This window comes from Boleophthalmus pectinirostris, unplaced genomic scaffold (assembly GCF_026225935.1).
Source record: "Boleophthalmus pectinirostris isolate CB_2022bp ecotype Guang Dong unplaced genomic scaffold, ASM2622593v1 HiC_scaffold_15, whole genome shotgun sequence".
In the NCBI taxonomy this organism is placed as follows: Eukaryota; Metazoa; Chordata; class Actinopteri; order Gobiiformes; family Gobiidae; genus Boleophthalmus; species Boleophthalmus pectinirostris.
In genome coordinates, this window is record NW_026571070.1 from 24247870 (window position 1) to 24274817 (window position 26948).

General features: G+C 40.2%; 2 protein-coding genes across 3 annotated transcripts in view; one reads left to right on the plus strand and one right to left on the minus strand.

The window, feature by feature from the left end:
• fam49bb (family with sequence similarity 49 member Bb) overlaps positions 1-23761 on the minus strand; it is a 36461-nt gene extending 12700 nt beyond the window's left edge. The window contains exons 1-6 of one of the 2 annotated variants that reach the window (XM_020935645.2): positions 23605-23761; positions 22589-22670; positions 14098-14186; positions 3676-3758; positions 2662-2783; positions 849-954 (exon numbers count right to left, since the gene is read on the minus strand). In XM_020935645.2, the coding sequence (XP_020791304.1) occupies positions 849-954; positions 2662-2783; positions 3676-3748 (301 nt within the window). In that variant the 5' untranslated portion in view covers positions 3749-3758; positions 14098-14186; positions 22589-22670; positions 23605-23761. The remainder of the gene's footprint in view (positions 1-848; positions 955-2661; positions 2784-3675; positions 3759-14097; positions 14187-22588; positions 22671-23604) is intronic. The other variant, XM_020935646.2, reaches the window with a different exon arrangement.
• Positions 23762-24726: 965 nt separating this feature from the next.
• On the plus strand, positions 24727-26876 carry eef1a1l3 (eukaryotic translation elongation factor 1 alpha 1, like 3). Its single transcript, XM_020935673.2, has 7 exons — positions 24727-25005; positions 25097-25276; positions 25344-25640; positions 25715-25865; positions 25951-26207; positions 26271-26505; positions 26590-26876. The coding sequence occupies exons 1-7, from the start codon at positions 24862-24864 to the stop codon at positions 26691-26693; spliced, it is 1368 nt and encodes a 455-aa protein (XP_020791332.2). The 5' UTR covers positions 24727-24861; the 3' UTR covers positions 26694-26876.
• The last annotated feature ends 72 nt before the right edge of the window (positions 26877-26948 follow it).

The following is a 26948-nucleotide window of genomic DNA, read 5'->3' on the forward strand; positions in this document are numbered from 1 at the left end:
TGTGGAGGGGAGCAGAGCGAAGGAGACCTCATAGGCTCAACAGATGACAGAGATATTAAAATTATTCACTTTTTACTTTGTGAAAACTAGTGTTTCAGAGTATTTCAGTTCAGTCCCGTTCAGAAGAAAAAGAAAAGTATATAGAATATTGTGTACAAAGCCGATTACATAAGCTGCTGGCAGTCACACCTTCTTTAGGTCTTTAGGTTACGTTCAGTCCCCCCCATAGCCCTGCCCAGAAGCCTTATCCACAGATCAGACATGACAGGGACAGAGGAGCCATCACAGCTCTGGAGCCTGAGTCCAGGCACAGGCCCAGAGCCTCGGCTTGGCAGCACTGACCTACTTCACTCTCATTATGTAACACAGAGGAGCGCCGCCATCCATTGACTACCTTGTTTTAGCGCCACTGGGATTATAAGCGTCCAGGCGCGGCAGACTTGAGCCTCACACCCCCAGCCCCCCCAAACACGAGGTCATAAGAAGATCAGAGACAGTAAGCCTACAGCCCCACCCCCATCTACGCTAATTAAACAAATGTGACCTCATCCTACAGACAGGTCAATGCACAGAGCAACGCAAGCAATGCAGCGGAGGGAGGGGGGGGATCTACTTATATAATGGTATGTAATGTGTATGTGGCGTCTGTCTGCTGACTTTTGCAGCTCAGCGCTCAATATCACAGATGCACATCAAACAATTAAGGTCATGTATGGAGGCTATGTCGGCGTTTACATAAAGGACGAGAACATCATATTGCCAATAATCAGACTGTAGATAGTGCTATAGATTAGACCGGTTTCACTGTAGTCCTCTTTATTGGCAGAACAGACACAGCCCAAACTCACCTAATCTTTGCGAGAACTCGTAGAACTTTTTCAGTTTCCCCACCAGTGGCACCACCGCGGCCCATGCCTGCTCTTGTAACGCCTCATCATTCGGATTCTGTATGGCCTGAGAACAGAAAAATAATCAACATTTTTAATAAAACAAAATCACTTTCTAATTGGAGAGTTATTGCTTGGGTTTAACAAGGGCCACAATACAATTTCCTCCACATAGAAGTTTACTCATTAGTGTTTTCATAAGACCATGTTTATGTGAAGAGTGAAGGATGAGCAGAAGGGATGTCATCATTATGCAACCATCGGGAGACAGTTCCAGGAGTAGACACTGGGCTTGACGAGGAATCAAAGTGGTACGACCCAGTTTTTACAAATGATTGGCACCACTTTAGACTCTTCAAAGCCAATACTGCCCTTTATGTGCAGTAGAACAACTAAAGGTGCCACAATAGGAGAAAACATGTAATATTTGATAGCCATGTTATGTATAATAATGCTAACAACATTTTTGCAATTTTTCAAATCTGTCGTTTTAAGGAGTACATCAGAGGAATAATTCACGTTTGATATTTTGAAAACTAAAATGGGATGGTTGGACAGGTGCAGGAGGAGTCGTGAGATTGGAAGACAGAACACAGACAGACCGGTCTAGAGAAAGACTAAAGAGGAGATGTACGGATGCAGTGATGTACTGAAAGGACATGGAAAGTGTGTAGTAGGTATGAGATAAGGAGACGCACAGGAGAGTGTGAGATAGAGATGAAGTGGAATCTGTACAACAATACCAATTTAAAAGACTTTATGCTCAAAAATGAACAGTAATATTTTAAAGCTCCAATCAGAAGCATTTCAGGAATATATTTTCAAAGCTCAATCAGACATTTTTTTCATGTACATGTAACTGTGGGTTAGATGATGGCTTGCAGCTACAAGCTGAAACATGACACAAAGGTAAATGCATCTCCTACTGTATTGTCTTTAAAACCCAAGTTAATGTACAAAAGATGACAAAATGAATGTTTTTGGATTAGAATAACTTTAGAATAGCCCATTTTCATGAGTAATTACAATGCAAGTACCTTAGCTATTAGGGATGTAACAATAACTGAAATATCGTGATATCGTATCGTCAATGATCTCACAATAATATCGTGGACCATCACAATATATCGAATCACAAGTCTCTTTGCTTAAATTAAGAGTTATGGTGCAGCAATAGCCAAGGGGAAAAAAACAAACAAAAAAAACAGAGCGAACTACACAGACCATGATCCTTTTGAAATAACAGTTCTAAGCACTTTTAAGTATTAATTCTTTGGATTAAGTCTTGTCAAGGCATTTGAAGAGGAAAAAGTAGCGCATTAACAGTTTTGCCTCCACAAAATATCGTAATAAATATCATACCCAGAGATTTGGATATTGTTACATTCCTAATCATGAGCCTCCCCACCATATCATGAGCTTTCCCATGATATCGCAATAAATATCGTACCGTGAGGTTCATACCATGACAATATCTTATTGAGAGATTTGAATATCATCACCCCTAATAGCTATGCATTTAGTTCTACCACTTTATATTTATATTAAACTTTGTGATAAAGATATAGTATAATTTTAACATCCTATATTGCACAAAATTGATTCTTGTTATGTTATAATTTCAAAAGAGATGTTGATGAGGAAACAACATATATAACATGAAACATAATATAGTATAATATAATCTATTTAATGTTGTAGCAAAGGAATTGTAATATTGTGTTCAACCTTGGTAAAAACCATTATGTCCCATTTTGGTCAGAGGTTGCGTTACCTCTCTGATCTCCTGACCCGCCCCCTTGTACGCCTGCAGCTCATCCAGGATCCCCTTGGCATCTTTGAGCACTACATCCACCTGCTCCCACACATTGCGCTCAGCATCTGTGGGCTGGGCATCTGATTGAAAAAAACAACAAAAAACACAACACAACAAGGTCAGTAGGGCAGATCCGATTCACATCTAATCTTTAATCAACATATAGTCCGAAAAGACATGTCGAGGAAATCTATTAAAATCCTTTGAGCTCTGAGTATGAAAATTGAATATGCTACTTCCAATTATGGTAATGTTTCTTTGCGCTGTAATCTCATCTTTCTAGCGCTTTCTATTTAGTTTGGATACCACCCCCTTTCTGACAAATGGAGTAAGATAAGACCCTACTATGCATTGTATTCTGGCTAGTTTTTGAACTGTTTTGGGAGAGATTTTGGCAGGAAAAATTGCCAAAAAAAATCTAACACCTGAAGCAACTTCGGTGTGCCAAGTTTGAAACGGGTTAGAAGCTCCGACTGCTCTGCAAAAAATACCTGCAATGGCTCATATCGACGCCCATGCATTTTTAATTCGAGATGTATTTTTAATGCATGCCACTGGGTCTACGCAAAATACTAAATGAATTTAAAATATAGAAAAGCTACAATATAAAAGTGGGTATGTGAGTCATTTTTGGTTTGTTCTATCTAAAGGTTTGGGGTATAGCGGGTTTGCCAAGTGTCAAAATGCTACAGAGAATTCTATGGAGCCCTAGGCAATACAGTACTGAACTTTATAGACAGAGGAGGGGTACTGGCGGTGCCCGATTGAAATTCTCCACACACTCCGATATTGAAGAGATGGGTTGATGGAAACTGGAGAGGCTTTAGTGGTATTTGATTGGCTTGCCTCTGGGAAGGATCACAGTGTGGAAGATAAGAGAGGTCGGGTAAGACTTCAGTTCAGAGTTTATAATGTCATTAAGAGAGAGATTGAGTTGATCGATATCGGAAGAGGAAATGGGGCAGCACTCACTCTCGAAGTCCAGGAAGAAATTGGGCTCCTGCGCCAGATCTGTGCACGTCAAAACTTTCAGGAGGTTCCCCATGTTCTGCTACCTGTGGATGTAAGGGGAAGAGTTGAATCAATAAAAAGGGAAAAAAGCTCAACCTGAAAAAATACTCAAACTAAACTGAGAAGGAAGCCATAGTCAGTCAAGTCAATATATTGAATGCAAAATTAAGTTAAACACAATCCAGTTTATTTTATAAGTGTTGAATATGAAGCAATTAACATAACTATTTGAAATGAAAATTTTACAGTGATAATATCTCAATTGTTTTTAAATCTGTGAACAAAATTATCAATCCTAAAGATGCATCATGTAACTAAGATGATATTAACGCCATACTGGAGAACATTTCGGGCATGTCAAATTACAATTTTTCTAACGTACAATTTTGTTGTTTGAGGTACAAAAATTCCAGCCCTAATCTTCATTGTCTTCATGGAGACAATAAGGTTGAGGACACTCCACCAGAAATGTTACATGGTCCACCTCTAAAACTGAACAATTTAATTACTAGAGTTATTCACTTACCACTATATTTGTATAATTTCATAAATTATTCAAGTTTTTTGGTAAATTGTCACTTTTCCCTTTGGTGACTATTTGGGCATTGCACTATGAAGCCAGTAGCCTTTTCTGACCCTATCGTGCAATGTTCAGTAGTTAATTCAGCGTACAGTAAGGGGCTGATCCATATCCTAAAATTTTCATGAGGGCGTTGCATGACAGGGGTAACTCCGCAGACTGCTGTGGTTGAGTGCTCCCAGTGAACCCTGTGACTCTGCCCCAGATGTGCCCACCGCTCACAGACCAGCGCTCCCCAAAGACCCCCTCGTGTTTGTGCCCACTACAACCAGATGTCACAACAAAGAGCAAAGCAAAAGGTATGATACAAATATAACCAAATCTGTTTAACCCTTTATGGTTTACTAACTCGCTTCCCAGAAATCATTTACAAGCTTTTTTTCTTAAACCACAGACTCGAAATATTGTTATCTGCTATAAGAAAAACAGTTGAATTAACTTGAATGTCTGAGCACAGGTCTGTTTTTCCAGATGTGCAATAAAGCTCAGTGGTAATATGACCTGAAGATTGTATTAATATTTAACAAGTCATTGTAATGTAAGTACATAGAGCAGTTGTGACAGTAACAGGGGCTCATTATTACTGCAGGAGCTATAAAAGACAAGGCCACAGCGAAATAATTTGTTGACATACAGATAGGCCAATCCAGTAATTCTCAAGGGTTAGGGAAACAATAACAAAATGCACACTACATTAGGACTGCACTGCATGACAAATAGATGCAATATTTTAATATACTTTTTGGCACAATAAGTTCAGTTAATCTTGCCCTGCTAGACGAGGGCAGTGCCCACTAGAGCGGGGTCTCCTCTGGTCCTCTATCGCCTGAGTGTGTCCAAATCAGGTTTTTAACTGGGGTATTTGTGGATGTGAATCTAAATGTATGATTTAGAGCACACAAGATTTTTTAATTTAAGAAGATTATAAAGTTTCTAAAGTTTTAAAATTTGAAATGAGTAAAAATCATTCATAAGACACATACCTTCTTTTACAAGAAAAACTGGATCAAAATAAACACTAAAGACAAAACCAAGACAAACCCAAATTAATACAATCTGCCTTGTGTCCATTTTACTTTCCAGACACTGGACACTATTGTAAAACGGATATATTAATTTTCTTGCGATACAGATTATTACTCCAGAAGCTATTAGTAGTTTTGCAAAATATTGTTAAGCCCTATACTACATATTGCACTAACTTTGCCAGATGTAGAAGAGAAATAATGTTCAGCTCAAATGCATTTAACAACTACTACTGCCCAGTACTATTGTGGGTATGGTCAGTTAGTCAGATTTTTGGGCTTCCTTTGAGGTGGAAATCAAATGCCCTGAAAATATATATACATATACATAAGAGATAGTAAAGCCTGGGCTCTTGTCATTACTGAAGTTACAATTTTAAAGGTGCTGATGGTACAGTGGACTAAACTCAATGTTATGCTTGACCTCTGCATATATGAGAGCACTTCCTTGCTTCTGGACTTTGCGCGTTCATATGAGCTGCTAAATCTCTTTCAGTGAAACTGTATCATCATATCAATGAATGTCCAAAAGACCAAAAACCTAATAAAGGTTGCTAAAAACAAACCAAGCAGTAGGTCATTCTTTGAGGCTGCACAAAGAATAACTAGAAAGCACAACCTGATACCCGACATCAACTCAGCTGCCATACCTTGGGGGTGTCCATATCACTGTGTACTAGTACTTAAAGTGCATATGATGTACCCTTTCTAAATTAAGCCTCCTTGACTTCAACTCCTAGAAAGTATGAAAGCGTCCTTCTGAGAAACCCAGGTCAGGCATATGTCAAGTCTTCACTCTGCTCCACTTTGTAACAGTGGACACAAGTAACAGGCGTCATCAGCAGCACAGACCTAACCCTCTGTGACGGGGCGGATGTGGCAGGAGCACCCCCGCCGAACAGTGACGGAAGCAGACCTGGGCAGGCAGATGTCAGGTGATGCGAGTGGCAGGTGAGGGATGACACAGGCTAGTGGGGGGCTACTAGTACTGCGACAGCAAAGTACACACTCAGCACTGGTGAGGCAGGTTTAAAATGTATGAGATGCGCATCAGCACAGGGAGGGAGGACATGCTAGAGCAATATGTGAGCGTCGCAGTGGGTCATGTCCTTATTCTGCTCAGATGATACTGATGAATTGACATCTTTTTTCCTGCAGTGTTTAAGATCACTTTCTAGGAAAAGACTGAGGGGCAGTTACTTGGAGGTCAAAGATTTGCTGGCACCTAAAATACACTATACAGTAATGTAGCTTTACCACAATATAAACTTATTTTCATTCGAAAATTTTACCAAAATGTGAAGGAGAAGACAGTTACTTCGAGATAGGCCAGACATGAAACAAGACAAGATGTTGATTGAATTTTAATAAATGACACAGTTCATTTCATAATTTTGGCCACAACATTTATTATTTAGATTTTTTGCCACTCACCAGTGCTTTTTTTTTTTTTTTTTTTTTTTTTTTTTTTAAATGGAGCCAAACGTAAACCTATGGGAAAAAAGTCTCACAAGATAATTTCGCAGATGTGTGCACAATCTTATTTTTATCTTGTGGCACGAGATCTTGTTCCATCCTTAATTTACCACTATGATGTTTTGGGTGTGGAGTTTGAGGCTAGTGGACTTTGTTAAAGTGAATGCTGTGAGTGGTACAACCTGCACCCCCACCTGGCAGCCTCTCATCTCGTGCCCTGTGCTAATGTGACCTGAATGTGTGCGTATGTGTGTGTGTGTACTAGTGTGTGCGTGTGTGTGTGTGCCTGCCCCTCCCTGCATGTCTCTGAGCGGCACCTGATCCTGCCTCTGTGGCGCCCATGGTAACCTCGCCCTGCTGGATGTAGGGGCAGTGCCCACTAGAGCTGGGCCTCCTCTGGACCTCTAGCGCCACCTATCAACAGAGTGGGGAAATGCAAGTGGCGCTGCAAGAATTCAGTGTCGTTTCAGTGGAACAAATGCTCCCCTGGGTGCGTCTAAATAAGGTCAAAAACTGGGTTTTTGTAGGTGTGGTTGCTAAATTTATGATTTGGAGTACACCAGAAATTTAAATTTAAGATCATAAAGTTTCATGATTTGAGAGACTATGTTATGAAACTTGGAAAACATTCAAGTCCCACAATGAAGTTATTGATTTATTTTTTTTTTTTTGTAAAAATAACTCCACATACCAAATGTGTGAGTCTATAAATCAAAATTTAAAAAATACATTTTGTATCTAATCTAAACACCTTACCCCTTGTAATTAGCTGAGCACACTGGGTTTTTAAATGAGTAAAAATCATTTAAAAAGACATACTATTCATTCATAATTTATATACCATGTACAGTGAATTTTTCATGCTATCGATTTTGAGGTCAAGCTCCTAACTGGGATTACATAAACAGATTACACAAGGTTGTCTCATCTTCAATACACTTCTTATGACAGTCCTGCTCCATTTAGTTATCTAGTGAGCCCACATGAGTTACTATGACTGGTTGCTTAGTGATAGTGTAGTAGGATTTGTATATCAGAGGCGTAAATTGGGGATTGAAAGTCGCCCCTCCCAAACTGTCCACTAGAGGTGCTGACATGTCCCAGGCAGGAGAGTGTTGTTGTTTTGAACCCCCCCACAGAGACATCGCGTGCATGGGGAGAGAGGGAGAGAAAGAGGGAGGGAGAGAGGGAGGGGAGGGCTGCTTCTAGGGCCAGGGGCAGAATCTGACAACCAGGAGAGCGCGCAGCCCTCCCATTGGCTGAGCGCAGTCTACCCAACTCCTCGCTGTATCCATGGAGTCGAAAAAAATTTTGTGCCATTGAAAACATTGCTCCGGCCAATCAGAGGACAGCTCGGGGATGAGTAGAGAGGAGTACAGTAGTAGTATTTGTTGTAGTAGTAGTAGGACTTGAAACACATGCATATTTGAATAGATGAGGTAATGTGCCGAAAAAGCAGCGGATTAGGAACGAGGGAAGTGAACTGGAAAAGACCATTTTAAATCTGCTGCCAATTACTTTAAGACTATATTTTGGATAGCTCAGCAATTCATATTTAAAAAAGGATTATACCAACTGTAATAAATACATTAACAAAAAAAAATGTAAAAGTTATTATTTGGAAGAGCTGTTATTAGTAACTGTTCGATGTTTTTGTTTTAACTTAAATGATGTACTTGCAGCCTCCTTAAAACTACCACACCCATGCAGCAGTCTGACCCCTGCATGGCACTACCTTTTGGCATCTCCAATCTCTCCCTCCCCTCTCCCTCCCTCTCCCCCTTCTCCCTCCATCTCACCAATAAGGAAGCAGGCCACAGCTGAAACCCAGCACTGCGGCACTGTCCTACTAAGTACGGCGGCCGCTGATGGCTGGCTAGAGCGAGGGGCGGTGCGCTCAGAGTGGGGAGGGGGGTTTATCCTAGTAGGTGTAGTGGTAGTAGTGCTGACATTCCACTACGCAGGGCTGCAGCATGAGGATCCACGTGCCTGGGCGCTTTACTATGGCAGTGAAAACAACGCCCTCCTCTGCCGCCTCCTCCTCCTCCTCCTCCTCTGGCCCTTCCCTCTCCCCCTCCCCGCTCTCTGAATCATCACGTGGGTTTAGCCGTGGAGAGCGCCCGCCTGGAGGTGCGGAAGGGGGGGATGGGCCGGGGCTGCGGAGTGGTTCAATCTGTAATAATAAATGAAATGTAGGTCTTTGGGTTAAAACTGAGATTAGGATATGCGAAGGAGCTCAAATCTAGTAGTACAGGTGAGTATTTTGACAGAGAAGGGGGAGTGTGTGTACTGTGTAGGTAGTCAGACTGCGTTGGGGGGTGGCCACAGAAGGCAGCTTTAAACTTGACCTACATTTCCCGGGTGACATGCCACATCGCATTAGCCCACTCGACCAGGGCTGGACCCGCTGGAGATCGCAGACACTGGCCCACTTTGATAATATAAAAAAAGTGGGGGTGCTCGGTTCTTCCCAAGTGGGGGGCTGTCATGTGTAACTGTGACCCCTGATACTACTATAACTACACAGCTGACTCAAATAGCTTAAGGATATACGAGGGAAGGGGGGTGGATCTGTCATGTGGTTGTGGGGTGAAGTAGATAGCCACGCCCCTATCGCTGGGTAAACATCAAGTTCACCTCCAAGTGCAAACCGTCATGAAATCCTACCGATATTAGATATGCCATCAGCTGGAGTGGTTTAAAATATCTTTTTTAACAAGTTGTCCAGTTATTTAGCATCTAGGTGCGATGTGTCACTAGGAGAAGAGGGAAAGCAGATCAGAGCGGGGATGAAAGGGGGCGCGCCTCGATCCACGCATAAGCTCTTCTCTTTGGACAGCACCTGATCAAAGTTGGAAACCATGGCAACAGGCACATACAACAAGAGTCAGCTAAAATGCAGGCTTCACTGAACTAAAGAGCAATGCAGAGACGTTAAGAGCAATACTTCAAGACTCGATACCAGCAGAAATAAAAACACTGACTGTGCAGTAAAATCATGATTTAAACATTCTCAACATAAGATTGAGTGTGGAGCTACACAGTCAACAAAATACTATCGGAATAACTGAAATAACAGTGAGAGCATCTTCTAGATAAATAAAACTACAAAAATTCCACAAGAAAATCTGGAAGAAAAGGGATAACTGGAGAATTCACTTCAACCGAATTTAGAACTGTGTCAAATTTGTGCAATATTAACACCCGAAGTATCTTCCAGTTGTCAATATAACCAAAATCCCTCTGACCGATTAAAATCAAATAAAATGTCTCTTAATACAAGTTTCCTGAACATAAATTTACCCAAACTTTTAATTTTCATTTCATTTTAACAAAATATTTTTTTTTTGCCCTCTGTACTCCAAAGCACATTAATTTACTCTGAGGATTGCCTGTAGACCTCTGGATTAAGCACCAAACTGATCACTGACTATTAACTGACTCTCAATCTCAATCTTGGTCAAAATTTGATTAACTGCACAGTGCTACGTTATACATTATCTCCAAATGTCATAAGCATCTTTAGAGCTGCCATGTGGTTTGACTTTGCCCCAGTTGGAACACTTTGCCTGGAGTGTCCGTGCCCTGCCCTTGAGGGTCCTCTACAGTGGTCCCAGGATGTGTACGGAAAGTCATTAAGGAGGACGTGTTGACTCACTTCCGTCAGTCCAAGCGGCACACATCTCAGGGGACATCTGCCTCCCAAACCCATTTCTCCTGTACTAAACCAGCTCCACACCGCCATCACTCCACTGACCTTCTGACTGACACGCCCACTTCAGAACATTTGGTACATAACATTGCCCAGGTGGTCGCTAACCTAAATTTAAAAACCTGTTACAATTATGAGCTTGGTTTACTACAGCATTTTATTTCTTCTTGGCAAGATTTAGGCAAACATAATTTTGGGTGGGGCTCAGCGCAGATTTTGGAAGGATGAGTGTCACATTGAGAGGAGCAGCATGTCCACTGTATTCTGTGAGGGAGGAGTGCCATCTGCTGGATATAAATGGTAGAACATTTAATAGGCGAGTAGCGACGACCACTCCCAAACTCCTATCCTTATTTAGTGACAGGCTTAACAATGTTGAAGTAAAGGGAATATTATACAAAGATGGCATTAAGCATAATTAATATTTTAGCTACTTTGATTATGAAGTGGGACATATCTTGTGTAACTGCAATATTTTACAATTATCACATTTTGAACTGTTACAATACCCAAAAAGCTGCAATTTATGTCAACAAAATATATCTACACTCCATCTGGTCCTATAAAATCTGCCAGCCTCATAGTTTAAAACACTATAAACATATTCAGAAATGCGGGAGATTCTTATTAGTTTCCATTTCAGTCAGTATTCTCCAAGTATGGAAACTATGCACTGTGAACTGAATGTTGAGATAAAAATATAAATAACACATCTAGTCACAATTGCCATCAGAAATGATTAGATCTTTCCCCAAAATTGCTCAGTCCTAATTGAAAGGACCAGAGCCAAAACAAGCAAGCTGCTAGCTCACACATCAATGGGCAATTTAACGACATGTATAATGAAGATGAGTAGTTGTTTAGGGGCTTGGTGAGCAATATCCAAGACGCAATATATAGCCATTCTGCAATAATGAGATTTTAGAATGAATTACAAAAGATGGTTGAACAATAATAATAATGAAAATATTGCCTAATAAGGAATACATTTCTGCATATTAACATAATTTGTAAAGCCTTAGTATCATCCACTAAACAAGAGCACCACCCAGTGTCCACATGCAGTCATTACCCATACAAAGTAGTTATTGACTGTTGGGTCAGTTATGAGTTATTTTTACATTTCTACATAAATTCGACATTGTCACACATGTCACACATACAAACATGACTGTGGTTCAGCACAATCCTTACAGAACCTGGGCAGGAAGTACCACTGTGTAGCGCCGCCAGCTCCATAAATAATGGATGAGGGGAGAAGAGCAGGGAGCTGTTAGCTAGCATAACAAACCACTCCACATATCACCAGACTTATCAGCTCATGTTTCCCTTTTGGTGCTGGGGAGGAGGATCCAAGGCGTCTCCCATATGCTCTGCCATACAAGGAAAATTTACAAAGGTCCCATATTAAGCAAAATTGACACTTGTAAGCTTTAAGCCATGTTATAATGTTGTTACCTTCTCGAAAACATACCTAGATTTGTATTTTGTTCCATTCATACGTGTATGAATCACCCTTTATTATTAGTCTGTCTACATATCCAAAGATGAAAATGCTCTGATCCACCTTGCAATGATGATGTGAAGCGGTAGCTTTCATTTTAACAACTACCTTTTACCATTTGCTTTGAAGAGTTTGGCAATTTCACATCTTAACTCATACAAACGAATCTAGTGAAGATGTGTGGAGCTTAAAAACCCAGTGGAGCACTTCCCGTACTACGACATATATGACATCACAAGGTGGAACAGGGAATTTTCTGTTTGAGAGAAGAACTCCTTAATATGTAGGGTTTGTGTGAATGAGACAAAACAAGTCCAGGCATGTTTCTGATGAGGAAACAACATAACAGAGCATAACAGAGCAGGGGTCTCCAACCTGTAGCCCGGGAGCTACCAGCAGCTCTCTACTCCCTTACAAGTAGCTCGCCAGAGGATTTCTGGATTATACGTATTGTACTAAATAAGTCAAATTTGATTAATTACCACTGTAAATGTGTTGTTTTGAACTTTGTGCACTAATTAATGGATAATGGCTTAATGTTTTATAGGCATCTAACTGCACAACACCTAAGGCTTGCCCTCTTTTATCAACTCAAACACAGAGCATAACACAGAGCATAACACAGAGCATAACACAGAGCATAACACAGAGCATAACACAGAGCATAACACAGAGCATAACACAGAGCATAACACAGAGCATAACACAGAGCATAACACAGAGCATAACACAGTGTAATGTGGGTCTTTTAAAATAGAGCTAGATAATATGTCTTAATTGGCAATAAAAATTGGTGTAACATTTTTAATAAATTAACAATAGACATGTTTATACCATACTGTGGAAGACTGAGCAAATAACATTTTCATGAGACAAGCAGGTGACAGACCCTCTGCCAGAAAATGTAGTACTACTTTGGATTAAATGTAAAAATGGTAGTGCCTTTTTAACCCAGTAGAGGGAGATGTTCACTCAGGTTTAGTCATGGCAACAGGCAGCCCTAAAAAAGCATTTCCCTAGGCTCCTGCCACACCTCCCTTTGGCTAAATGCGAATGATCCAGCCTCTTAAGTTTGTACAAAACACTGCATGCATCAACTGTCCATTTACAATGCATGTCCATTCTTCTCTTGTGCCAGCAGAAATGGCACTCCGAAAGGGCAAGAGTACTACTTCCACTTTTAACAGACATCATCAATATTGGCATGTAGCACATGAGACATCTACCAGTCATATGATGACAATGTGTCATGGCAACCGTATCCAAGCAGACAAGGATGTAATAAACCAGAGCTGGGTGGAAAGGGCAGCAGACATAGGATATAACCCATAACCTCACACACAAGAGAAATGAAATCACAATGCTGGTGTGTGGTATCCTTGTTGGCTAAACTGGACACTGACCTTAAAGCATACCCTTACATAAAGACTGTGGCCTTGGGAACAGGAAGAACCTACATTACTCAACCCCCTCGATGTCTCACAATGTAGTTCATTTCCTGCACTAGAGTAGCACATACACCCAAAGCACAGTGCATTTATAATAGGTAGTGCGCTGAGGGGAACAGCAAAATGGCATGCATCTACTGGGGCAGAAACTACATCAAATACAAAGATCAGTGCACACTGAAACCTGATTTGATTAGATTCCACCACATTTAAATATATTGAATCTTTGATGATCTAGAATATTAAATAATTCCTAGTAAATTGTATAAGTAGTTAGTGTTGATAACAACTGTAGAGCTAAACAGCTGATAGCCATTTGTATTGTAAAAGTAAAATAAAAATTAAAAAATTAAAAATAAAATTGGCTCACACAAGAGCAATCATCAAAATGCATTCATCCAAAACTAATTGTGGAATTGCATTTGTCTAACAATGAACACAGAATAAGGTTCTTAAGCTAAGCCCCGTAGTGTTGTAATAAAAAAACAAAAAAAATATGGCTGTAATTGGGTCACTTTCATTTAAAAAGTGGAAAGCGGCACAAACATGGCGATGTGCAATGAAACACCTGCTTCATCCCATCATCAGACAGTACAATTTAAATGTAGTACCAAGATGTAGTGAGATGTGTAACTTACGAACAATGAGCTGTGCGTCTGTCGGAGAGGAGCAGCCAGGCCTGGGCGGGAGCTGGCCCCGGTCACAGTCCCCCAGCAGAGGTCAGCCTCTGGAGCACACAGAACACCACAGGTGACATTTAGCAGCAGAATGCAAAACATGATGTACAAGTTAGTTTCTTTGCACATTCAAATAGGAATTATCTACTGATCAAATAAGGCACTAATGAATAACCATAACTAGGGGTGTGCAAAAATATAGAAATATCGTATCGTTTAAAGTGATGATACAGTATCGATACAGTGAGCTGCTGTTTCGATATATATATCGCCAAGTGTATTTTTCCATATATTTTTCTAAATTTTTTGGTACAGCGCTAGAGTTTTGTTGCTCGTTTCGTTGCTTGTTTCGTGAAAGGAAACTCATTTATGCGACACATTTGACATTTTCACTGTTTTGAGGATTAAAATGTTTGTGTTTCATATGAACTCTGCACAAGAAGTGGTTTAACAAAGACTTAGTATCACAGACATGATTTTGATTTTTTATTGAACCATATCAAATCAATTTGAAATGTATCATACTGAATTGTATCGAAATCGAAAGCTCACTGTATCGAGATATACATCGCATCATGGCCTATGTATCGAGGAACTCATCGTATCGGCAACTTCTGAATGATACCCAGCCCTAACCATAACATTTAAAAATTGACCTGAAAAGTTTCCTAAAAACTAAATTTTGCACAAAGTTTTATTATACCAATACTCATACTCATGGCAATCTATAGAAAACACAGCCTACAATACTGATAATGAAATACCAAATTTAGGACATTTCTATCATATTGCAATTTATCATGAGTGACTATTCTGTAAGAGAGAAGTTTAATTGCAAAAAAGCTAACAAAATAACCCAATACCAACATTACACAAGCTGACTAAAAGCAGGTCACACCCTGGACCCGATGGGCCTGCAATAATGATTTCATCCACAAATTGCACAAAGTGGAACATTACTGAAGAAACACCACACCATATTGACTGTGGTCTGTTTTCAGGCTTGTGTTGCTATCAGCGCTTTAATAAAAGTTGGAACAAAAAGGCGGCATTACAAACTGCCCACTTCCCATTGTGCAACACTTCCTCTGATTCAGTTCAGCTTTTCTGCACAGCTCCCTGCTTCCTCCAGGCCCACCTCAGACATTCACCTCACGTTCGGCCGCTCAAGCTCCAATTGAAACGTGGCAATAACCTTTTCTTACTCCACGAGGCTCTGTTTAACTTTTAATATCATCTATACAAGGCCAGTTCAAAGGTTAACCAGGCTTCCGCTATATCAGATCCCAGACATTTCTCCTTTTCACCAGTGGCATACAAATGTAGAGTCAGTCAAGCATGAATGTGATCAGACTCAGAACTCTTAAGGACTGTGAAAGGAAAGAAAAGAGTAAAATAAAAACCTATGCACGATACATTATATTATCAGCAATAATCATAAGGCATCAATTAAATGTTAAAATTATCTAAAGTTTAAAAAGTGCACTATGTAACTTTTCAGGTGGATGATTGTGATGCTAACTGTGGACACTGCTCTGTCTGAAGCCATGTTATTCAAATTAGTTTATCTGGCTAATCTACTTTTTAGTTAATCTGATCTTAGTTTGAATTGAATCTAAGCATAAATAAATGAGTTAGTTGGAAACACAACCGGTAAGCTGATTTGTGCTATTAAACAAAGAATTTATCACACAAAGAATTGGTCACAAGCTGGGTGGCATTAACCAGCAGTTTTTTTTCAATTAGTCAGCCTTTTTGTTGAAAATCAAACACCTACACCCACGAACACTGGTATTGATCACAGGCTCCTGAAAATGTGTTGTTTAAATCTATTTTGTTTTGTTTTGTTTTTTTTATGTCTTGAGTTTTAAGATTATCTTAAATACATTTTTTTTTACAGCGTTTGCTAATGTGTACATTGTCATTGCCATGGTAATTCCTGAAAATTCCAGCATAGATATACATGTATACACTCCCAGCGTGATGCCAGTGATGTCTTGTTGTGTCCAATTATCATTTGCTCTCTACTTTTAGTTTTTTGGCATAATTTTCAGTTTTCTCAGAATTCAAACAGCTCTGAGGAGGTGCAGAATGCTTGGATGAGTTGAAGACGGGATGTTGCAATAGTCTTGCTAGTTTCTTCTCTCACACACAGAGGGCAGTGGGTAAGTGAATCGTGTTGACAGGTCACAGGAGACGGGCTGTGGGTGACATCTGTGGAGCCCGCTCTGCATCACTACAGCTGGGGGCCAAACACAGGGCCAAATGATCTCATGAATACTGTAGCTGCATGAGGTTTGGCAGAGCGCGTTACACATAGACCACGACAAGACTTCTCCAGTGACTCACAGCCTGCACAGTGAGGTCTGCTGGCAGTTTAAAAGGCCATTTTCTGATCTATGTTATGTTATTTCCTCATCACATATAGGGGAGTGTTTAGTTTCTTTCACATTTAAACACTCAAATCCTTCATACTTAAGCCCAGTTCTCCATTCAAACTGAAAACTCTTTGTTCTACTTTGTGATGTCATGCAGTAATACAGGAAGTACTTTTTAAACGTTTTTAAGCTCTGTACACCTTCAGCGCAAACATTGGGCAATTCCAGGGCTGAAATTATCAATTTTCAGCAGAACTAAATGTAAAAAGGTAGCTGTAGAAAATTACCACTATATGACATCACAAGGAATCATCTGTGGATTTTGAGCTTTGGAGATGTGTGTGTACATGTGTAATATAGGACCTTCAACACAGACAGGAGAGGTAAAAATACTGATAAAATCAGCAATGGATGATTAACCATTTTAGGTGAGGAATTTATAGGAATTAAGACTGGAATGTGCAAATAATAATGCAAATACTTATTGAGACAAAGGGCAATTGTCACAAATAAATGATCAGTTTCAACGTTCTTTCACTTAGTCACATCAAATGCTCATAAGAAATATAGAAACTGAGCATAGTGTCAATAATCCATTTATCTGAAGCTAAATGTTGGTTGCATTTGCACGAAAGAGTAAATGTGCCATAAAGGTCAACATGATAAAAATAACTTAGTGGCGTGGTTAAAAGTCAGTCACAACATCATCCAGGGATACATTTGGATACCACAATTCCACATTGTGATACATCTGTTCCGCAATCTGGACTGTATCATACCTTAAAATGACTCTTCACCCGAGGGCCGCCATGACAGATGACCTCAGGGTGATATCACTTACTTTGTGTTAGTGATTTAAGGCTGCTGGTTCCCTGGAGCCATGCAAGCTAATGCGCTAACAGCTGACCTCACTATGGTTTCCCTATGGGGGGTCTTTACATTGACAGTCACATGATGTCACGGCCAATTGCAGACCAATCTACACTGGATCCTCAAACGTGCTCAAACATCTTCCGTAACATCTTGGCACTGGTTATCCCCACGTGATTAGAGGCAATAAAAAGTTAGTTTCTTTCTCAGCATTGCAAAGTCAGCCTTAAGTCACTTCCTGTTGAGTCATACAATGGGATTCTTCCTATGTATTTTTTAAGGAGGCAACTAAAGTGAAACTAGTGTAGTCAACTAAAATTCTTGGTTGACTAAGACATGTCCTACCAAATGATTACTAGACTAAAAAGGGGGCGTGGCAAAAGCTCTCCAAACTATTACTTATCTCTGTACCTGAACCAAACTGCACTCAAAACACTACACCTTCATGAAAATTCACAACTATTTATTCAGTGTATTTATATAAAGACAGATTAAACTTTTTACATACCAAAAAAAAAAAACACAAATCTTCGCCTAACTCACTCATCAACTTCTTTCTGCTGTTGTCCCAAATCCTTATGATCTAAATAAAAATAATGAGTTGACTAAGACAATATGACTAAAGACTTATAACCCTAAGAGCAACATATAGGGACAACCTGCTAAAAATAAAGCCAATTTGGTATTGTGAAGACATTATTTTTTATTCTGCCCTCCAAAAGAAAAGGTTAATGTATGCATCAACATGTCCAGGCTTGTTTGACTGTACATCACCTCTGGATAATCAATGGTCTCTAAATAAAGATGTTTTGCATAGTCACACAGGGTAGTTAACAATAGCACACCGGCGTTACTGTTAGAATAACAAATGTACTGCCTTGGGCCTCACCCGTCAGACTATATAGAACTCAGGCAGAGTAACGTATGTCCAAATGGCGCCTTCTACCTCCTCTGTTAAGGCTGAATGATTTGGAGAAAATATTAAATTTGTGTATTTTAATTATTTATTTAATTGGCATTGGGATTACTGACTTGACTGGACTTGCGATTCAAAGTTTATATCTTAAACAGGTTCGGGAGAATTGACAAAAAGGCTGAAATGGACCCAAGAACTGACTAACAAATACAAAAATCAAATGTATTTCAGACATGTTTGTGTAGATCTAAATGACAGGGATAACAGACCAAGTATTATGAAGAAAAATTACAGCTTTTGCAATTTGCCAATTGTGTCCATACAAATTGTGATTTTGGTTGGATTGGGATTCATTTTGCAGCCTTACTCTCCATGCTTCATGCATACCAACAAGACAAAGTTTTATGTACTTTGGGGTAAATCTGTTTTTGTTTTTAACAGATTTTTTGATTCCCACATATACTAGCAAAGCCCATCAGACCACATTCCACTATGGAAACATGCTCTATACTTCCAGGCAATCCATGTGAAAGACACTGGGATCTATCCTGCCAATCTTATCTAGATTTGTAATGTCACTTTGTTTTCCATGACTGCTGCGTTCAACCATGGAGAAGAACATCATAAAAGTGGGAAGATATAATGTGTATTTAAATCAGGTCAAAGTTTAAGGTCTGTGGCAGTTATCAGCGATACTCACTGTAAATGCACAGTTAATGAATGATTATAACCAGCAATAAAAGACTGTACATTTTGGAGCACTACTGTACTGTGTAATGTACACGTCTTGAACAATGAAAGCTGTAACTTTGCCAACTTCTTACATTTCTTTTTATTCATAAACCCTAAAAAAATAAATGCACTCCATTTTGACAGTCCACTCCTACATTACATAAAATAAAGTGATCCTTATTTAATAGGACTGAATTCCAGCCGGGTTTTACGTGGTGGTTTTAACACTTAGCAGAGCTGGAGGAATGTTTGGTGCGGGGGATGAATGCATGGCAACCGTTTCATGTAAAATGTGAATTTCTAACACGCTGATTCTCCATCTGTGGTGACACCCCGCTCCATAGTGTCCAGTGACACGTGGGCGGTCCCAGAACAGGCTCGTGGTCACTGCTTCAATGTATAGCACACATCATTCATTAGATCAAAATACTGCTAGGATTTTGTTCACAGTAGCAGGTGATGGAGCGTTATTTAGTGCATGACTAGACATATGGCCAATTTTGTATCCAGAATAAGGAACGGGTGAAGCAGAAATAGAGATGGTTTCTTTAATAATTGCGTCGAGCATTGCGTACAAGAGTGGGAATTATTAGAAGTTCAGGTAGTTTCATAGGATTGATTTAAGGTGTGTATATTGTTTTGTGCATGCGCAATATTGCCAATGTCATGAGCATATCAACTTACAAATCATCATGGACTTACGCTACATGAAATGATTAGTTCATTAGTCTCCAAAATACCAAAGACAGACAACAGCAAGCTAAACCATCCACAATCCTTAAGGTCTTTAAGAGAATCTCTAGTTGCCTGCCATGTAAATCACTTTAAATTTGACAACTTAGACAGGTCAGAGAACTAGAGCATTAGAGACCAGCCACAGATAAAATTACAAAAAACCCCAAAAAACTATACTGTAAGTCTGTACTTCTCTAGTCAGTATACATTATGTACAGTGTAATCCTGCTGACTTTAGTTGTCCTCTCCACTCTGGTGTTATGTGAACTCTGATCCAAGCCTGGAGGGGTTTTGGGGATATCTGAGTAAAAAGGTGTGGGGGTAGGGGCCCGCTCTGTCACAGCATTTTCCCTTTTCAGGAGCTGGTGTTATTTATAGTCCTTTGCGAGGTGTTTCTATGCAAACTCCATTTCGGTGTTTACTGTAAAGATGCTAAGGCACAATGGGAGCATCCTGATGGAGCTCTTTGGCTGGCCCCTGCAGTCAAGGATACGGCTCTCCTCTCCACTCATTAAGTGCCGCTCAGGGCTCCAGATAAGCCAGACTTCATAAAACCAGAGCAGAGAGAGTGAGTGCAGAGGAATGCTTCAATCTAGACTGGCACTTAACTGACTGCTGAATATCAGAAGTGTAGTGCTCCCAGGGCCCAAGGCTATGAAAACAAATCGCCAAAATACAGACTCTGTGCTTGAGATCAACAAGCTATTTGAAAACACCCAAGACCCAAGCAGTAGGGCAGTGTAATACAGTTTAGTTAGCACCAAAAGTACAAGATTACCAAAGCTGATTACATTTCTACATTGAGCCTTTTCAGTATTAGGAAGTACATTTTTAGGACTAAAACAGACAACCTTGTATACTCAACTGCAATACCAAATTAGTTAACACATTACATTAACTACATCTAAATCAGCCTTAAAGTGATAGTATGCAACTTTCTCTGGTTGGAAAGTCAAAGTGATTTCATGGAAATAGAAAGTTAAAACTATATTTCGGAACATTCTCCATGGAGATAAGCCACACTGCAGAATATTAAAGCTAAAGGAACATTTTTTCTAGTCAAATTTGCGGAGATTAGTCCTTACTATGAGTGGGGTTTTCTATATCCGAACATTAACGTGTCATTAAGTAGTTACTAAGCCCGAATCATTCTTGATAAACTATTGGACCATTATGAATAAAGTCTTTATTCATGCTTTATTCGGGATAATTAAAAGGTGTAGTCATTATGAGAGGGACCCAAATGGTAAACACTTTATATTTACTTAAAATATCCAATGCTTAGTCGGTCCACCATAATCCACCAAGATCATATAAATATGGTCCATGAAAGCCCTACTTCTAAAAGCCACTAGTAACAAAGTCAACAGAACTGCTAGAGGGGCCAGAGTCAGACTTTCCCTGTAGCTCACACTGTCATCATTTCTACTCAGATCTGTCATGGGCAAGAGCGGACATGCCATAGAAATGAATGGAAGGAGGGGACTGCAGAGTGAAAGTTAACCTTTGCTATTCCAGTGGTCAATAATATTTTTTTTCTAAAGAACTTGTAACAGCCAGAAAACACCAAAAATCACACAATCTAACATATTTTTTGTTCTACATGCAGCCTGCAAACTCTCCAATACACTTCTGAGGTCAAAAGGCGTATCATGGCAGTGGTGCAAGCTGCTGAACAGGACAAAATAGCTTAAAGAGGAAGTTAATACGAATGCACAAACAGCATTAAAGTGCGCCATGGCAAAGAAAATCAATAAAAGTGTTCTGCCCTGCGTAGACCATTCAATAGCACCTGGCCAGTTGCCTTTACCACGTGATACCACTGTAAACTCAATGCACAACTTCTCTGCAAGAATGGAGCTCCAGGGGTTGGTATAACTGCAACACATGTCAAGGAAACACCACTAGATGATACTGTAATGTGGTTACATTTGAAATGCTATAAATGCCTATCCTGTCAGCAGGAGATGAAAGAGCCCCATAGTGAGAATAACTGGAGCAGTGAGTATGAGGGCAGAAGCAGATGACTCTGGGGTGTGTTCTGTGCAGCCCCTCACCAAACATGTTGACTTTAAATTATGCTTAATAGCCTCCTCAAAGAATGGAAAGAGCCAAGTATTGTTGAGGAATCCTACAAGTACTGTCCTCAGTTTACCTCTGTCTGGAAAACTATTAATAATTTAAATCTGCTACTGTATATTGCACTTGTTGGCATTGTGTTCAGTTGTAATGTCCAGATGCTCAGGCTTGAAAACAGATCTGCAAGCAGTGATTTAAAATTCTATTCATATGTTTTGCACTTATGACCAAGCTTTGACTTTGCTATCATAAATTATTTGCAGAGACACATTACTTTGGATTTCCATCAAAGACAACTTGTTTTTCTTATTATAGTATTTGAGCTAAATGGAATAACACATAAAAGCTTAAGACAACCAACTACTCCATGCTATGAATACAAGACATGGCACAACAAGTCACACCATGTCTGTCAGTGCTGCAAAGCATGTCTCATCCACTCCTGTATTTTTATGCTTTACTCAGCTATGACAATAAGATAACTTTAATTTATAATAAGTCTACATGTGTAGCCCTTTGGTTAGTACATTCTGAGTCAAAGGAAGTACCAGGTTCATCAATGTGGTTTGGCTGCAAGGTGACACTGCATATTTTCCGACATACAGTTCAATCTATCAATTCAAATGTGTTATAACAATAAGGGTCAGATGCATACAATTAAAATGCCAGACAAGATTCTCATCAGTCTCACATCACATTGGCCACAAGTATTTACCCAGAGTACCATGAAAAAGTGTCTTACTGGACGTTTCGCTTCCACTTTCGGGGACCTTTGCAGAGACTGAGTAGAGAGGAAATAACAGACTTCCGTGCTGGCCTGACAGCTGAAGCAAACAAGAAAATGAGAACAAAGTACACTTAGCAACTTTAAATGAAAAGTTTACCAGACATGCATCAACAATTCATGTGAATTACAGAGAAGATTCAGAAGATTAAGTCTGGACAGAATATTTTTAAATGCCTCTTTTTACAGTAAGGTCTTTAATATGGAATATTTCCATTGTACTGGATTATGACTGATTGATATTCATTTCCTACAAGGTTACATTAGAAATAATTAAGTTAAATCTACTTTGGTACTGCGGGGAAGCATTTGCAGTACAAGCTTGTATATCAAAGTCCAATTATTTGATATGACCCATTTGGAAGCTTGCATTGATCCGATTGTTAATCACATGTGCGCGCATACAAATGAGCTGGAGGCTGTTCCCCGCTGTCAGGGTGTGCATTTCCTTTGATGGTGCTGCTGCCTTTGCATCACTCATTTAGTGCCTTAAAAAGGGCAGTCCAATCCGCGCACACACGTCTCATTTGGAGCAGCACAGATTAACGGGCTTTATAGTGTAACATACAGGAGGAGAGCAAGCTAATAACCTGGCATTAGAGAAATATGGGTCAGGCACGCTACATTCACTGCCTCTGGCTAAAAGAAGGGAAAATGTATGTAGCTCGCAGTGTCGCCAGGGTTGCTCTTTGGAAAGGGGAAGTGGATGGTAAGCCACATTGATGATGTGACTTTCTTCATCTCCTGATATAAAACACTGTTAAGTACGGGCGAGGTTAAATAGTAACTTAACGGACGAGATGTGAGCTTCATTTGAGAGGATCCATTCATGAAACCTAATTATTCCTACCTCCCCAGAACTACAGTATACTACAGTAAAATAAATCAGGCTAACAAACAAGCTGTGGACAGTCACATCGATTGATCAGATTCGCCTTTATAACCCTAATCGATGACTATCTTAAAAGTCTTACCTTGATGCTCGTAGAGAAACACGGCTCTCGTCTGGATACCACGCTAGAAGCCAGCGGCACAGGCTCAAAGAAGAAAAAAGCGATTTGCTGCCGCTGTTTCCGGGTTGGGCTCTGAGCGTCATCTGGGCCGTCAAAGCGAAGAAGGGGGCTCGCTTTGTTCCACCTCTAAACGCGAAGGGCGGGGATACATAACAGTGCACAGTTGAGTTGGCTTAGCGCCGCCCGCCTGAGAGATGCGGGTGATCTTTTCTTGTTGGTACTGTTGATAATGTTGATGTTAATTTTGGTTAAGAAGCAGTCTTTTAACGATTAATATTAGTGTAGGGTTTTACTTTTTGAAAACCGCATTAAAATGCAAAATTCCAATAGAACTGACTTGTAAACCAGGCTAGACCGTTAAAATACAAACCAAACCCAAGCTGCAGAGGGTGCTGTTGTTGCTTAACAAATTGTATTATTATGATTGTAAATAATGTTTGTAGCAAGGCAAGCAGCAACCCAGCAATAATTACGGCACTGTGTAAGAAGCCATGCTTTACATACATGCTAGCCTGTACAGGAACTGTATGAAACAAAACACATCAGTGTGCTATTACAGTAATAGGACATTGATGTTTTTTGTTTACTCATTAGGCTGCTTTATTTATGTATGTATTTATTTATTTATTTACTTACTCGTTTGTTTGTCACTACAAATAGTTCTTAGTCCTTCTCATTCATCATTACCTTTAATGCTTTAATGCTACTTCTTCACTGAGGCCATGGCAGATGCTCTTTAGTTTATTCCTCATATGAAGTTACTGCATCTGAGCCATAGATCTGTCAGCACCACTATCATCTTGCTCAGACTTAAGGTGGTCCAAGGGCTTTCATCTCCAAACACACCTGGGAGTAATTTGAGACCACTGTGCAACCTGTAGGTCCTAGTAGCAGCGTACAACTGAGGACAATCAAATGTAGACCCTTTATAATCTGAAACTCAATTATATCAGGCTGTTGTCTTTCAAAATGATCAGTTAATGGTAGATTTCCTCTATCTGGCTTATTTGCTGCACCCCCATGTCCCATCTCTAATCAACCAGTAGCTGCCAATCAATCCTGATTAATCTGCACACCAGGCTTTGATTGCATGGCCCATACAAAACCAGCTCAGAAACCTCCTGGTGAATTTGACTTGAGACTGTTGATGTGTGCACAAGTTTAGAACAACTTAAGCCTACACCAGTATCTGTTTCAGAATCAAGCCAATTTGTTACTATGGGTAAGGAGAAGACTCATGTGAATGTTGTCATCATTGGCCATGTGGACAGCGGTAAATCCACCACCACAGGGCACTTGGTCTACAAGTGCGGTGGGATTGATCAGAGAAAACTGGAGAAGTTTGAGAAGGCTGCAGCACAGGTAAGCATAAGGCCAGTCATTACCATGATGTTATTTTAAAAGAATTTTTAAGAATTTTTATTTTTTTTTTAAAGAATTTTTCTCCCAACAGGCAGGAAAGAGTTCTTTCAAATTTGCTTGGGTTTTAGACAAACTAAAAGCTGAGCGGGAGAGGGGAATAACCATTGATATCTCACTGCTGAAATTCAACACTCAAAAGTACTCCATGACCATAATTGATGCTCCTGGACACCGGGATTTCATCAAAAACATGATAACTGGAACATCACAGGTAAGTAACTAAGCACATAAGTTTCACCTGTGGAAGTCAGTTTTATTTACTGAACTAATTGTTTCAGGCTGATGTTGCACTCTTGGTGGTCTCTGCTGCAAAAGGAGAGTTAGAGGCAGGTGTATCTAGAAGTGGTCAGACCAGAGAACACGCTTTACTGGCCTACACACTGGGAGTGAAGCAGATCATTGTCTGTGTGAATAAGATGGACCTGACTGAACCTCCATACAGCCAGAAGCGCTACGACGAGGTGGTCCGAGGGGTGAGTGGCTTCCTAAAAAAGATCGGCTATGACACTGCAACCATCCCCTTTGTTCCCATCTCTGGTTGGACTGGGGAGAACATGATTACAGCGTCTCAGAAGGTAAGGGTTAAAATTGTTTTCTGAAGCCAAACTGCATTCTATATATATATTTTTTTCTCCTCTTGACCTTCCAGATGCCATGGTTCCAAGGGTGGAAAGTCAGGAGGCGAGAAGGGAATGCCAATGGTAAAACACTGCTAGAGGTCCTGGACTCAATTCACCCACCTATACGTACCATCAACAAGCCTTTACGGTTACCTCTGCAAGATGTTTACAAAATTGGAGGCAAGTTTAAGTATATGTAAACCTGAAGGCTCTTAAAGGGCAAATCCCAGACATTCAAATGTTTGACCAACAATATCTGCCTTAGGTGTTGGAACTGTTCCAGTAGGTAAAATTGAAACTGGTGTCCTCAAACCTGGCATGACACTGATGTTCTCTCCGGCCAAACTCACTGCTGAGGTGAAGTCCATAGAGATGCACCACCAGGGGCTGCAGACAGCACTGCCAGGACACAATGTTGGCTTTAACATTAAGAATGTGTCCGTGAAGAATCTGCGCCGTGGAGACGTGGCTGGGAATGCCCAGCAGGACCCTCCAACAGACGTCAAGAGCTTTGAGGCTCAGGTAGGGCAAATTCATTTTGCATACAACCTTAGAATGCTTAAGTTCTGAATCTTTGTGTTGTAGGTCATTGTCCTAAACCATCCTGGCAAAATAAAAGTGGGCTACTCTCCAGTCCTGGACTGCCACACGGCCCATGTGACCTGTCGCTTCGCTGAGCTGAAGGAGAAACTTGACCGGCGCACGGGAAAGAAGGTTGAAGAATACCCACAGATCCTGCAGTCTGGAGATGCTGCCACAGTCAAACTGGTGCCCATTAAACCCATGTGTGTGGAGAGCTTCTTCACATACCCACCCTTAGGTACAACATCCACTCATGTGTGCTCTACAAATGTCACATCTGTACTGCAATGCAGCTAAAACCAGCTTTTCCTGTTGTCCACAGGTCGATTTGCAGCAAGAGATCTCAAACAGACTGTTGCTGTGGGAGTCATTAAGTCGGTAGACAAAGACCCAGGCTCCAAACTTAAAGCACAAGTGTGCAAATAATTTTGTTTACCAGATTTCTGGTATTTTTACATTTTGTTTTAGCAAATTTCACTGTGGTTACATGGTGGTATTTATGTTGTCTTGAAGTTGAATATGTACTTTTGTTCCAAATGTGCAAGTTGGATGTGTATTTTAGTTAAGACTTTGGAATGAGGATGGAAAAATAAAGAAATGGAAAAGTCATCTGCTCTCATTTCATACTTGACCGGTGTCTGCGTTATATTCACTGTAAGCAGAGGAAACTGTTTTAGGTAC